General features: G+C 23.5%; 4 protein-coding genes and 1 non-coding gene across 5 annotated transcripts; 3 read left to right on the plus strand and 2 right to left on the minus strand.

The window, feature by feature from the left end:
• The first annotated feature begins 1 nt into the window (after position 1).
• Positions 2-2229, plus strand: LOC128957944 (major facilitator superfamily domain-containing protein 12-like). The gene is made up of 8 exons (XM_054303759.1): positions 2-312; positions 392-650; positions 711-781; positions 848-956; positions 1022-1444; positions 1533-1625; positions 1710-1892; positions 1965-2229. The coding sequence occupies exons 1-8, from the start codon at positions 2-4 to the stop codon at positions 2220-2222; spliced, it is 1707 nt and encodes a 568-aa protein (XP_054159734.1). The 3' UTR covers positions 2223-2229.
• A 3786-nt stretch (positions 2230-6015) lies between these two features.
• Positions 6016-6104, minus strand: Trnay-gua (transfer RNA tyrosine (anticodon GUA)). Its single transcript is given in 2 exon segments — positions 6016-6051; positions 6068-6104. It is a non-coding gene; the product is annotated as a tRNA-Tyr (tRNA).
• A 620-nt stretch (positions 6105-6724) lies between these two features.
• On the plus strand, positions 6725-7253 carry LOC128957945 (uncharacterized). Its single transcript, XM_054303760.1, has 2 exons — positions 6725-6840; positions 6895-7253. Exons 1-2 carry the CDS (start codon positions 6774-6776, stop codon positions 7251-7253), a joined length of 426 nt encoding a protein of 141 aa, XP_054159735.1. The 5' UTR covers positions 6725-6773.
• A 1125-nt stretch (positions 7254-8378) lies between these two features.
• On the plus strand, positions 8379-9569 carry LOC128958400 (larval cuticle protein A3A-like). Its single transcript, XM_054304248.1, has 4 exons — positions 8379-8497; positions 8623-9066; positions 9161-9265; positions 9338-9569. Exons 1-4 carry the CDS (start codon positions 8489-8491, stop codon positions 9422-9424), a joined length of 645 nt encoding a protein of 214 aa, XP_054160223.1. The 5' UTR covers positions 8379-8488; the 3' UTR covers positions 9425-9569.
• Positions 9570-10885: 1316 nt separating this feature from the next.
• Positions 10886-12070, minus strand: LOC128957946 (aldose reductase C-like). The gene is made up of 3 exons (XM_054303761.1): positions 12018-12070; positions 11340-11902; positions 10886-11266 (listed from the first exon to the last, which is right to left on the minus strand). Exons 2-3 carry the CDS (start codon positions 11859-11861, stop codon positions 10886-10888), a joined length of 903 nt encoding a protein of 300 aa, XP_054159736.1. The 5' UTR covers positions 11862-11902; positions 12018-12070.
• Between the last annotated feature and the right edge of the window lie 2621 nt (positions 12071-14691).

A 14691-nucleotide genomic window follows, 5' to 3' on the forward strand; every position in this document is an offset into this window, starting at 1 on the left:
AATGGAAGACAAAACAGATATGATATCTGAAAGAAAAGATATACCGATACTTAAAAATGTATTGAAAAGGTTGAATAGCAACGACTTGACCCATAACGTCAAGGGATCGTTCAAGAAATTGGCTAAAAGTTTGTCCACTCCTTCACATGTGTCCATCAAAGAGGAGAAGAAGCTTTCGTTTACAATAAAATTCTTTTACAGTTTGGGTCACATCTATAACGACCTAACTGTCAGTATTTGGTTTTCATATACACTCCTTATATTTAAGTTTCAATTCAGCGACTCTATGGCCGGGGCTTTACTATTGATTGGGTTTGTATTTATTTATGAAATCATACTTAACAATAAAAATGCTTTTAAATATTATATTAACTGTATATTGAATTGTTAGCCAAATGGCTGATGCCATAGCTTCTCCATACGTTGGCTTTCAATCGGACCGAATGCCTGATATAAAACTGTTTAGAGTTTTAGGTCGAAGAAAATTTTGGCATCTTTTGGGTGTCATATTGAACACATTAACTGTTCCTTTAATATATAACGAAAAACCATGTTTCCCAGGAAATTGCATCAATGCCTCTGATTGGACCCGATTTGCATTTTATGCCGTCCTTATTATCATATTTCAGGGGGGATGGGCTGCAACTCAAGTATGTAATAATTATAATATAAAATAAGCATTATAATTTTAACAATTAATTGATGCTTAGGTGAGTCACGTTAGCCTAATTGTCGATTTGACTGATAATGCTAATGAACGCATTGAATTAAATGCCTATCGGTATATAAATATTATTTATATTAATTTAATTAAACTAATAATTGTAATAATTTATTTATAAAATAGCCAAGCTGCTACTATATTTGCCAATATATGTTTATATACCGTTACTTTATTTGTTATTGGATTTGATTCAAATGAAACACTAAGACAAGAGGATTTAAATGTTTTTACGGTATATTCAAATAACAATACAATTATTTTTAAAAAATTAAATTAAATTTGTATTAAAATTATTAGAAAGTGTCATATATTGTATGTGCCATTGGTATTGTGTTTTCCATATTATTCCAAGTGTTTGTCAAAGAGCCCGTTACCGAACCCAATGAGCGTAAACCCCGGGGTATTAGTACGGCCTCTGCTTTTTCTATTGAAACTCAACGGGCACTTCATAGGGGATCAGTTATCGGATTGATGTCATTTACATCACACAATCAAAACTCTAGTGATGACAATGACTCAATTGCTGACATACCGGTCGCTATTGTTATCGATGTTGAGAAACAATTGACTAAAAAGTCGTCGGAGAAAAAGTTCTGGCAGTGGCTTATTAGCTATAATTTCTGGAAAGTTACTATAATGTATACAATGGCACGTATGTTTTTTAACCTGGGTCAAGTATATACACCACTATACCTTCAGGATACTCTACAAATGCCTAAAGTAATTCAAATAATATAATATACAACTTTTATACAACTTTTTTCAATTAAAAAATTTAATACAAAATTTAATTATTATATATTTTTAGAATACGGTTGCAATCATACCGTTTGCCACATATATAGCGGGACTAATATGTTCTTTCAGTGCCAAACCATTTTCAACTAAATTTGGTACCAGAGTTAGTATTATTATTATTATTAATATTATTATATAACAATTATATTATTGTTAAATATTATTATTTTAATAAATAATACTTTAGTGGGTTCTTATAATTGGTGCACTATTTGGTATCACTGCTTGTATTTGGATATTTATTGGTAGCAACAGTGATGCCTATAAATTATGGCAAATATATTGTGTGTCGGCATTTCTGGGCATCGGTGGTACAGCACTTATAATATCGACACTTGCTTTAACTAGTGATCTGATTGGCACTAATAAAGTATTTAAATTATTGTTATTGATATATCAGTAATTTTTATTAGACTTAACAAAATGTATGATTTGATTACAGACTACCGGTGCATTTGTATTTGCATCCATGAGCTTTTTCGACAAAGCGATCAACGGTGTAGTCATTGAATTATTATCGCATTTTACTCCCGTCTCCGAAATCGGACAATCGCTTGATTATTACAAATTGGTTTTAGCTCTCATTACGGGTTTATCATCAGTGGTCGCATTGTTAGGACTTTTATCTATCTATAAGACAACATTAGGTCGAAAAATACATAAATCTGACAAAACTAACACAAATATTACACTTCATTAAAAGTATACAACTGTTACAGTAATTTATATGTGTTGTTGTTGTAAAATATATTTAAAAATACTGTATTTTTAATTATTCCCTAAGTTATACTCACCTATATTTTTATAACTATTTTATATATATTTCCTAAATATTTAATTCATTTTAGAATTTATAATACATTTTAATTACAATTTATATTTATTTAAATAATTTTTCATTATTGTAAAATAAATTTGCATATTTTCAAAATATTATATACTTAGTATACTCTATAATTGTATAGTGATATTTTCATTAACATAATTAATATGTTGTTATTAGAATTATCAAATTAGTAAAATCGTTTATTTTTTAATTTATCTTATCCGATAAAAAATAAGTTTATTAAAACTATTAACAATTAGATAAATTAAAAAAATTGTTAATATATTCAAAAACAGTGTATTGGTTAAGAAAATCAGTGAACTATAAGATGTAACCAATATTTATAACAATTATTTAATCGATTTAATATAATATCATACATATTGTAAATACTATAAAGACTTATAGATTTTCAATAGATAGTCAATAATTGAAACTTTTGTAGTTTTAGATAAAACAATAGATAAGATGAGACATAATTGAAAACTAAAATAATTAATATCTTATTATTGTTATTACTGTACTCATGATACAGTTACAGTCATGTAATTAAACATATAGTACTGTACATATTGTATGATACAATAAAACTTATTTACAATGTTTATTTAATGTTTAATATAATTTAATGCCAAAAAATTATATAAAAAAGTTTTAGAATATTAAAAAAGTAAATATATATATATAATTATGTATTAAATAATAATAATACTATTGTTATTTTTAATATAAATTATTTAAAGTAATTTATTATAAATTACAACTAAAATAAAAGGAATGTTCAATAATAGGAAATTATTTATAAGTTAAAAATGTTATTATAATGTTCATCGATAAAAATTAAAATGTAATAGTTTCTAATAATATATTCATATTTTTTATTTAAACACAATTATCATAATTATCGCTTTCAATACCTATAATATACAAACAATGATAAGATACTGTCTGTTTAAACACAATTTTTAAATATAACAATTAAACTATTTATGAATATAATTGCAAAAATAAAAACTTAGAAATAGATTTTACTTTTGTTTAAGTCATTCATTTACCATCCAAACAGTCATTCATTATTGACACTTAAATTTTTGAGTTTTTTTCAATTTTTTAAAAGTTTAAATGTGTTGTTAAATACAGTTTTAACATATAATTGTTAAAAAAATTATTTAATAATTTCTTGTGTTTGTTATATATCAACTTAAATTTTAGAAATGGGTTTAAAGATACTTTTAATAACAACAGTATTATACATAACTTTGAATGTGTCTCAAGCAGGAGATACTATGGCTATGGGATATGGAGGTAATGGTATGTCTAATGGTTATGGATCTGGAGTTGTCGGACAAAGCGGTGGTTATGGACAGTCTGCAGGAAATTATGGAAACAGTGGAAGTGCTGGATATGCTAACAATGGAAACAATGGTTATCAAAATAATAATGTTGATAATGAAGATGACGACGACAATGATGATGACGATGACTGTACCTCAAACTGTTGTCAATCAAATGATTGTTCCTCTAATGATAACACTTCTAGTGAAACACCGGAAGGTTTCTTTGGTAAGCCTTCACTCAATCAACGACTACGCGGAGCACGAGTTCGTGGCTTTGAAAACGACTTCGGATCCCGATTAGGAAATCTTATGTTTCCACAGCCAGTAACTGTCCCTACTGTGGTTAGAGCTCGACGACCGAGACAATCGGGAAATGGACAAAGAAATAATGGACGAAATAGATCCCGAAACAGAAGTAGATCCAGAAATAATGGCAACAGATCTAGAAATGGTGACAATAGATCTAATAGAAACAGGTCTAACAATAGGACCAATAGAAGTAGACCTAACAGAGTTAGATCCAACAATCGGGGCAATTCACGCAACCGACAACTCACGGCTAATAACCAAAGGGGTAGAACAGGGGGTCGTAATAATAGACAAAGAAATAGAGTCGGATAAGTGTATGTCTATATTCAATACTTATTCATTCATATTATTATTATTTTATAATTATTAATTCATTATTTTTATTTTTACAGTGATATTAGAGAGAAATTGGCGATTATTTAAATAAAATAGAGCTTGAACATATTTCAAATTTAGATAATTTTAATAAATTAAAAATAATTTGTCTATAATATTTTTATATTACTTTAACATTATGGTTTTTGTTAGAAAAATAGCCAAATATTTACAAATTATTATTAAATTGATAAATTATTAAACTTATAATATTTCTAAAATATTAATATATAATGTATTACATTTATATTTTTTTTAATAAATTACATTTAACTTTAATAAATTATGCTTTTAAAATTTGGTAAAATTATTATTAACTTAATAATTATTTTTGAAATTACAAAAAATTTAAATATATAAATAATTTTATTTTGTTATATTAGTTATATAAACAACAATTGTAAATAATTAAATGTAATTTTAAAGACTAAATCTGTTTATTAAGGATATTTAATTATTTAAAATTTTAATATAATAACTATCTTTAATTTTATATTAAAATTTTTAATTTTTATAATTTACTAAGTGTTTTGTCAATTATCATTTATTATTTTTACAATTAAATCTTAGACTTTAATTTAAATACAAAGTCAAAAATATTTAATTTAATTGTTTATCTATTATATTAATTGAGTTATATTTATAATCTAAAAAAAGTTTGTGTGATTCACAGTTATATAATAAAAATGATTATAACACTTGTTTTTATACATCACATATCAAACAAATAACAAAAAAGATAGTTTTACTAAACAATACAACTGCTCTAATAAATGTTGATTTTCTTTATAAATAAAGATTTTCCAATTACTGTATTATATGTGTATTAAATAATATTAAATTTTTATGATTCAAATTAATCTGATTTTAAGATTATTTTGTTAATCATTAATTTCTTGATATAATTTTGAAGATTAATTAGAAATTATATTTAAACATCATTTAAATAATATATACAAATTGTATAATACAATACATACATATATATTATATATTATATTATAAAAAATTTACAAAATATTTTTGCCAAAATTGTGACATTTTCTGATTATACAGTAAACTCTAAACAATTATTAAAACAATTAAAGTGGCTATCATTTGAAGATATTTGGAGAAAAGAGATATTTATTTATATTTATAAAAACATTAATGGATTCGGATGTATACAAAAATTTTTTACATATCAAACATCGAGAAATACCAGATCTATGTCTAATAAATCTTTAATTTTGTCGACACCTAAATATAATTACACTCAAAATACTATATTTTTTAATGGTATTAAATTGTGGAATGAAATCGATTTAAAAATACGCGAAGCAAATGATTTAAAGATTTTTAAAAAACTTTTATTATCCTATTTTAATATTTAGTTAAAATTTTTATAAACATTTTTTAAAAATTGTATTATATTTATATTTTTAATAATTATACTTATTTATTGTATAATTACTTGTTTTTGTAGATTTAATATTTAATTTTAAAACAGTACTGTAAGAATACCAGTTGCATAACTGAATACAGTGCTGTCAAAATTGAATTGAATTGAATTGAATTGAATTGAATTGAATTGAATTGAATTGAATTGAATATATATATAATATATTGATATTTTCTTGAATAATAAGCAAACCAAAAAAAATTAGTCCGTCAAGGCGGATTTGAACCACCGACCTAAGGATAACCATTACTTTTCTACTACAGTCCTCCGCTCTACCAACTGAGCTATTGACGGATTATACTTATAGAAACAGTTATCTCGTTTCACAATACTGTTACTTAATATAACAGGTTTTAATTAATTAAATACATGCTATTTTTTATTGAAAAAAATTATATGACCTAGATAAATGTTTATTTGTTTAAAATAAAGCTTACACTTGAAAATAATTTCAAATTGACTCTTTATGTATAATATTATTTTTGCAATCTGTTATATGAAGTGAAACCATAGAAATGACAGATATTTTTGTTTGAAAAGTTTAAAATTACATTTCATATATTTATCACTGTATTAATCATATTAAATTTTTACATTGAAATTGTTTTGACATTATATACTATAATTACATACAATTTTACATTTAAACACAAAATATAAATATAATAAATAATCTTAACTATAATATGATTTTATTTAATAAATAATCTAAACAAAACATTAACATTATTTTAAAAAGAAATATTATTTTATTTAAAATTCAAGTATGTAATATAATATTACTATTAATAATGTTTTAAAATTTTGAAAATAATTAATAAATCAAATTAATTAATTTTAAATAATTACAATTTATACATTAAAAAATTTTGCACATTATATAAATTAAATCACAAAATTCCTAGTACAGTAGATGAATGATTTAAATTTTAGAGTATTTATTAATAATTAAGCTATGATACAATGTTTATTAAAATTACTTTATTATCAATATTAATTTTTATGTATTATGTAAAATGCAATCAACAAGGTAAATAAATAAATATTGTTTTAATTTTAATATTCAGTATAAATAACAATTTAGATGATTGCAAATATGGTGAGTGGTGTGCCTGTGATGATGATTGCTGTCCCGGTTTCATCTGTCAACAGCATATTATACCATTAGATGGACAGTCGGGTTCTATTCAATCTCAACCAGCAATGTGTGTACCAAAAACATGTCAAGCAATTGGCGATATGTGTGGAGGATATGCCGGACTTGAATGTTGCAATGGTCTGACCTGTAATGCACCGGCAAAATGCTGTGATATGTCTGGCAAATGTGAGTCTAAATGTTTAGTCGATGGACAGTCCAGTTGTCTAAATAATGATTTAAAATGCTGTTCTGGTCTCAAATGTTTCGGTAATTTACAGCAATCAAAATGTCTGAATTTTAACTGATGTCATATGAATTTATATTACCTAAAATTATTTTTAAAATTAGTTTTTCTATATTTTAATTATCGATCAACATTGTGATTATATAAAAAATTAAAAAATAAAAATAAAAATTGAATTATAAACACTTATCACTAATAAAAGTGTATTGAAAATAAAAATTATTTATATCTCAAAAAATATTTTATACTTAAAAAAATAATTCATTTAGAAGATAATTAATGTTAAATTTACAATAAATAATTAAATGAAATATATTGGGAAATAGCATTAAAATCCTGAAAAAATACAAATAATATTCATATCACACACATATCGCCCAATAGCTTCGGGTGCAGTCATATCTCGTCCCGTTTTTCAATGTCAATAATATCATAAAAAAGTAACAGTTTTTGTCGTTATCAACAAAATGAATCACATTTTTTTGCCAAATATATTAATATTAAAAATAATTTATTAAAACTAATGTTAATGCATTATAAGAGGTTTTCATTATATAGCATTTGTTTTGTTAAAAATAAACTAAATTTGTTAAATTATTATAATACAATAATTTTAATAATTGATTTAATAATAAATATAACTAGAAATAATAAAACTAATTAATACAAAATAATGTAAATAAACAAAAATAGTTAGATTTGTTTGATAGTTTGAATATTTTATTTAATAGATTTAATAAATTATTTAAGACACACAGTTAACTTTATAACATTAATGTTTCATTTATAATATGACATCAAATGATAAATAGGTAGAGACAGCACTTTCTATTAGATTTTCAATATTAATTTATAGATTATAACATTACCTTAATATAAAAATATAATTTTACAGAGTTTTAAGCGATAAATAATCTGAAAAATGATTACTATCTGGGGGTTAATATTGAAAACATTACCAAACTATCATTTTAATATTGAATATACTGTACTATTAGTTATTCATTTATTACTTATGAGTTACTTAACTCATCTTCACATTTAAAATATACAATTATTATTTGATAAAAAAAATTGTTAATTATTTAAAATAATGTTTTTTTTATAAATTTTTTTTTAAATACAGTGAATAGCATATAAAAAAATGTCTTTGAAATATTTATAAAAAATATCTCGTCGTGGCTTTAATGTCTTTATTTGCACAGTTATATAAAAGGGATGATCCATAGGACATGTGCTCACATCAGAAGTTGCTTTTATTTAGTGATTTAGTCAATTCAATTGAACTGTTTAAAGATGTTTAAGGTATAAATAAAGTAAAACATTGTATAACTGTTTAATTTATTATTTTAGTTATATTTAATTTGTTGTATAAAATTTAAGATATTAAAAACTTAATTGTTAACATTATATAAATATTTTTATTATAGTTTATATCACTAGCACTTGTTATAACTTTGGTTAATGGCCAAAACATTTTCACTACAAACGGTGGCTTAAATAGTCGTCTTATATCATCATTGGGTCACAATCAAGACGCTCAATATGTGTTAGTCCAGGTGCAACCACAACAAGACACACACAGTCACTACTTATCTCCCTACCTAAGCCATCAAACTGTTGCCGTTCAGCCACAAACCACTATTGTAAGAGCCGCTGCACCCGCACCACGAATTATTGCTGCCCCTCAGCCCAAACCAATTGTCTATTCAGCACCCGCACCAGTAGCTCGCGTTCAAGAGCAATATGGACCGGCAGAACCATACAGCTTTGGTTTCCAGTCCACTGATGAACAGGGAAACAGTCTGAGCAGACAAGAACAGTCCGATGGATCCGGTGCTGTCAAAGGCAGTTACTCATACGTTGACTCTAATGTTAGTGCTAATCATAATTATAATGATAATACTTATTTATGTTTACTTAACTTTACTAAATATTTTTTTTAAAAAACAATTAAAACAAATATAGGGTTTGAATCGTATTGTTGAATACATTGCCGACTCCGCCGGTTATAGAGCCACTGTAAAGACCAATGAGCCGGGAACTGCCAACGCCAACCCCGCCGATGTCCAGGTTTGTCAAGTTTTTCTAATAATCTAAAATCAAAACTTTTTAAACTAATAGTATTAACAAATATCTAAACAGATCGCCGCTGAGGAGCCGCCGTCAGCTGTCCAGCAATTAGTGGCCGCGTACTCAACGCCCAGAGCCAACAAACTAAACAAAGCTTAAGTTTGTTGTAAATATAATCATTTATAATACACAGTATTTGTTAATAAACTCGTAGACCTTAAACAAGATAAATACATATACACTACTCGGTGACGGAACCATTATATTACGTCCATATGATCTAACTTTTTCTTAAATCAATCATTTCAGCAATTAATTGGTATTAAAATTTAAAGATTTATATATATATATAACTTTTATTCAAAATTACGTGTAAAATCACGTTTATCTGATTTTTATACAAACATTTTTGTATTTTAAAATGTAAAAATCAATGTTTGTAATATAATATATAATTTTCATTGTAAATTTCAAGTACAAAATTTAAGCATTATTTTTTGGTTAAAATTTTATTGAATTGTAAAATAACTAATAAAAATAAAGTAGCAATTTTGATTTCAATTTACTAAAAATTTTGTTTTCAATATCAAAATAAATTGATTTTATTATAATAATAAATCTCAACATTATATAGCACTTCTATTTTTAAACAGATTATGATTTTGATACTTAGATTTTTAAAAAAATAAATATAGTATTACCTTGTATAGACTATTATTATAATTAGATATAAATTATACACTTATATTAATAGTGATATCAATAGTATTGTATTGTGATATTTTGACTTATTTATCAATGATTTAAGTTAATAAATCTTTATTAAATTTAAGACAAACTAAATTTCATTTAAAAATTATTTATTTATTAGTAATGAGTGTAATATAATGATTAGATTAAAAAATAATCAAATAATTATATTTGATAAATAAAAATACAGATATTTTATTTTTGAAGAACTTAATTATTAACTATTCAACTGCCGTTTGTTAACCCACTAGTCGTATAGTTTTAAAACATAGATAATAAATAATAGTATTTATTTAAAATATAATTTATTATTATTTTTTTATTAATAAAACAACAAAAGAATTTTCTTAATACTAAATTGTTTTAAATTAAAGAAATAAAATATATTTTTCAGTAAAAGTTTAGTAAAGTGACTGAATTTGTAGTTAATTGAGAGTCGAATAGGACTCTGGGCTTATGAGTCATGACATGCAAACAGTCCATTGAATATGAAGTATGTCTTCAAAATTGACAAATACATCAAACATATGATTTATATCGATACTGATCCCCACATTTCACTAATCATAGGATTTAACAATTTTGAAGATACGCTTAGTATTGTATTATAATTTATTAAATATTATAATACAATCCTTTTTATATTTTGTATAATTATTTATAAAATTAGTTACTCTTAACTCTAAAACATTTCAAAATATTTTTTTTAATAATTATAATACAAATAATAGTTTATCAAAGTTGAAATCAAAACTGAATTTAATTATTTAACATAACTTTTTACATTAAATATTGAGCAATAATATAATGTAAGTAATAATTGAAAGTTTTGAGTAAATGACAGTACAGTATACACCAAATTATAGGTCATTAGTCGTAACACATCTTTCTGAAAGGATATTCGGCATTAAATCTTGAATATTGGACATCAGTTTTGCGCCAATTTTTATTAAGTCGACTAATTTTTTTCATTTCACTTTCACTTAATTTAAAATCAAAGATATCCATGTATTCATGCATACGATGACTATCAATAGTGGTGGATATGACAGCAATTCCTCTTTGTATTAGCCATCGGAATATTATCTGTGGGACAGTCTTGTGGTGTTTGAGAGCCATTTTGATAAGCACTGGCTCGTGAAGTAAGGTTTGGTTTCCCCGCGACAATGGACTATAAGCGGCCACTTGTATACCACTTTTTTGACAGAAACGCACCAAACAGTCCTCAGTAAGGTATGGGTTGATCTCAAGCTTAATAAATAATATATTTAATAAATGAGTCAAATACCAGTATATTTTTATAAGAAATTAATTTATTTAATACCAAATTGACTACAGGTCTGACTTTAGCGAACACTTCCAGTCGAGTCAATTGATCGACATTGAAGTTTGAAACACCAATACTCCTAACCATTCCCATTCTAAGAGCGTCTTCCATGCCTTTCCACGTGTCCACTACCGATATGTTTGTATCAATGGTCAATCCATTTGCATCGAGTGGTATATCTTTCCCGCCCTCCTGCCAACCCATCGGGAAGTGCACGAGAAATAAGTCAATATAATCGATGTTTAGTTTTCGGTTACTTTCGATAAGACCTTCAATAACTTGGAACCGACTGTGACGGGTATTCCACAGTTTTGTTGTCACAAATACATCACTTCTTTTCAAACGAAACTTATCTTTTCGTTTAAATATTTCTCTCAATTTTTCTCCGACAAACTCTTCATTTTTGTAGAGATGAGCCGTATCTATGTGTCGGTATCCGCTGGCCATCCCATTCTCTATCACATTATAAACGGCATGTTTATCACTGATACCGTGTGTACCCAATCCTATCATTGGCATCAATCGACTATCATTTAACCGTAAATACGGTACTCTTAACTCTATAAAATTATTTTAATAATATTTTTGTAATAATTAACAACAAATATCATTTATTTTACAAATTAGTATTTATGAAATCAATATAATTTATATAAATAAATAAATGTTATTTACCTTTAAAAATAGTAAGGGGTGGAGGTATGTGCCACACAGGCTCATGATATACTGGTTCGGGAGGTATGTCTGGCCAATATTCTTGGCTATCTTTGAATTTATAAATAAAATTAATTAATTATAAATAGTTAGTTATAGTTTAATAATTATTTCAATATTAATTATTTTATCAAATTTTTATTATAAAAATATTTTATAATTATAAACAAACAGTAACTAATATAAAATTTAATTAAAACTATTTTTATAATTTTTTTTAGCAAACTAAAATATTGATAATTATTTATCGGATATTAATATTAATAACATTATTAATAATACTTACCAACATTTAACAATAGAATTATAAACCAAATAAATAAATAAATGTTTACATTAATAGTCATTATTAAAATAAATGAGAAATAAAATACTATTTGATAGTAAACAAAATATTTGGATTTAAAATATTAAACTTATTTATCTAAATAATTAGTTGTGTGTTTTGTGTAATTTGAAAGTAACTAAACTAACTCATTAAAAAAATTATAACACAAATCGCATAAATTTATTAACAAACGGATAACTTTGAGTGCAATTTCATACGTTTAACGAGAATCCTTGTGTTCAAAATTGTAGTTTAAAAACCTTGTTTAAGGCAATTAACTTTAACTATGGATTTCATATTTGAATTTATTTTATTAAAGAAAAAGAAAGTTATGTATTATTCAAATTTTAAAAATTTCATACAATTCAATATTAAGGTGTATGTCTAGTCTATCAAAATATTTTAATATTCAATTTAGAACAATAAAGTATAAAATAAATAAAATATTATAAGTTTTTATTTTTTATTGTTTATTAAAGTTTTAATAGAATAGATAATTTGTAAATTTTTATGTCAGAGTATAAATAAAATTATTATATAATAATTGTAACATAAAAATAATTAATATTGTACAGTAATATGTATTATAACATTGTAACATAATAATGCGCAAATACTGTATATAAAAACAATAAAATGATAAATTAGTTGATCACATAATAATATTTTAATAATAGTAGTTAAAGTTAAAAAATAAACAAAACTCCTGACAACTACTTAAATTTTTATAAATTTTTATAATGGGAGTGTCACGTTTATCAATGACTACTGTTTATTTTTTATTTGAATGGTAACGTAAAAAATTGATTGAGAAATAATTACAATTTGTTTTTATCAGATTATGGACTTATAGTAATTCAATTTTAAACAATTCAGTTATAGATTTTAATCTATTTTACCTGTTATTACATATTTGATTATTTAACTCATTTTACTTGACATTTAATAGATTGAAACTAATTATAGTATTTTATAGTATATATCTAATAGAAATAAAAAATATTAAGTTTATTAAATTTAATGGTTTTCAAAGAGACATACTTTTCAAACTAAACTCATTTTTCCAAATAGAGACGATATAAACATGATATCAATATAAAAATCTTATATTATCTAAAATGTTAATAATAAAAATCGGATTAATTAAAATCATTGCTCTCAATTTTAAAAAAAGTTTATATGAAACTTGATTTTTGCGGTTTCACTATTTGTAATTGATTAGTTTTAATAAAATAAATAAAAGTTTTTACAGTTTATTTTTTTAAATATTTTAAATAACAAATTAAAATTTAATTGATTGTATTTTTATTTAAAATATTAATAAATTTAAACAAATTTGAATGTCAAGTTTTTAAAATAATATTATAAATCTATAATTATTAATTAAATATTTAAGTGTGTATCATATAATGTATGAAACTGTATACATGAGAAATGTTTTTAATTATATTATATCTACTCATTTTTCTTAACAACAAACGAAATAATTTATGATAATAATCATTGTTGTCAATTGCAATATGATTTATTTAACAAATTAAAATCAAATAAAATCAAACAAATTAAAACATTTGCGAATTAATTATAAAAATATAATTACTTATTAATAATACGATAATTAGAAGAATATTAAATAATTAAAAATAATTTTTAAAATCATCACTAATGATGTGAGTACTTGAAAATTGAAAAAATAGTTTAATAATTATTAATACAAGAAATAGCATTCAATTAAAACCAATTTTTAATAGAAATTTGTTTTTGAGATAAAAACTTTTTAAATATTTGTTCAATTTATTGCCGAAAATATATAAGAAATGAGACAAATTTTGATCTGATTGAGGCGATTTGTGTTATAATTTTTTTAATGAGTTAGTTTAGTTACTTTCAAATTACACAAAATGAGTTTTTATTAAATTATTTAAAATATTATATAAAGAGTTTTATTTTTTGATTTTATTATATAATTTTTTATATCTATATATAAATATGTATTATATAATTGAAACTTATGTTAAATTATATTGAATATATCATAATTTAATAAGTAATCTTCTTTTAATTTAATTTTTATTAAACTTTTTATTTATTAATTTATGTTTATTAAATTTGCTTTAAGTGAATTGAGTATATTATACATATAAATAATAGTAAGAGTATTTTATCTGTTTGTGTTATTTGTATCAATAAATATTAATTATTAATTGTAAAATTTTATAAAAAAAAAGTTCTATTAAAATATAAAATTAAAATAAAAAATAAATATATTGTAATTATTTAATTAATTTTGTTTCCTTTATATGTATT

Source organism: Oppia nitens, unplaced genomic scaffold (assembly GCF_028296485.1).
Source record: "Oppia nitens isolate AA-2021 unplaced genomic scaffold, nextdenovo-longstitch-racon4-pilon3 scaffold3_pilon_pilon_pilon, whole genome shotgun sequence".
Lineage (NCBI taxonomy): Eukaryota > Metazoa > Arthropoda > Arachnida > Sarcoptiformes > Oppiidae > Oppia > Oppia nitens.

Coding starts and splice junctions, on each gene's coding strand:
- LOC128957944 (XM_054303759.1), top strand. CDS start 2: ATGGAAGACAAAACAGATATGATATCTGAAAGAAAAGATATACCGATA. Junction 313..391: donor GGGGCTTTACTATTGATTGG/GTTTGTATTTAT, acceptor TTGAATTGTTAG/CCAAATGGCTGATGCCATAG. Junction 1,626..1,709: donor CAACTAAATTTGGTACCAGA/GTTAGTATTATT, acceptor ATAATACTTTAG/TGGGTTCTTATAATTGGTGC.
- LOC128957945 (XM_054303760.1), top strand. CDS start 6,774: ATGTTTATTAAAATTACTTTATTATCAATATTAATTTTTATGTATTAT. Junction 6,841..6,894: donor TGTAAAATGCAATCAACAAG/GTAAATAAATAA, acceptor ATAACAATTTAG/ATGATTGCAAATATGGTGAG.
- LOC128958400 (XM_054304248.1), top strand. Junction 9,067..9,160: donor ACTCATACGTTGACTCTAAT/GTTAGTGCTAAT, acceptor AAACAAATATAG/GGTTTGAATCGTATTGTTGA. Junction 9,266..9,337: donor CCAACCCCGCCGATGTCCAG/GTTTGTCAAGTT, acceptor ATATCTAAACAG/ATCGCCGCTGAGGAGCCGCC.
- LOC128957946 (XM_054303761.1), bottom strand. CDS start 11,861: ATGCCAATGATAGGATTGGGTACACACGGTATCAGTGATAAACATGCC. Junction 11,267..11,339: donor TCAGACCTGTAGTCAATTTG/GTATTAAATAAA, acceptor TTATTTATTAAG/CTTGAGATCAACCCATACCT.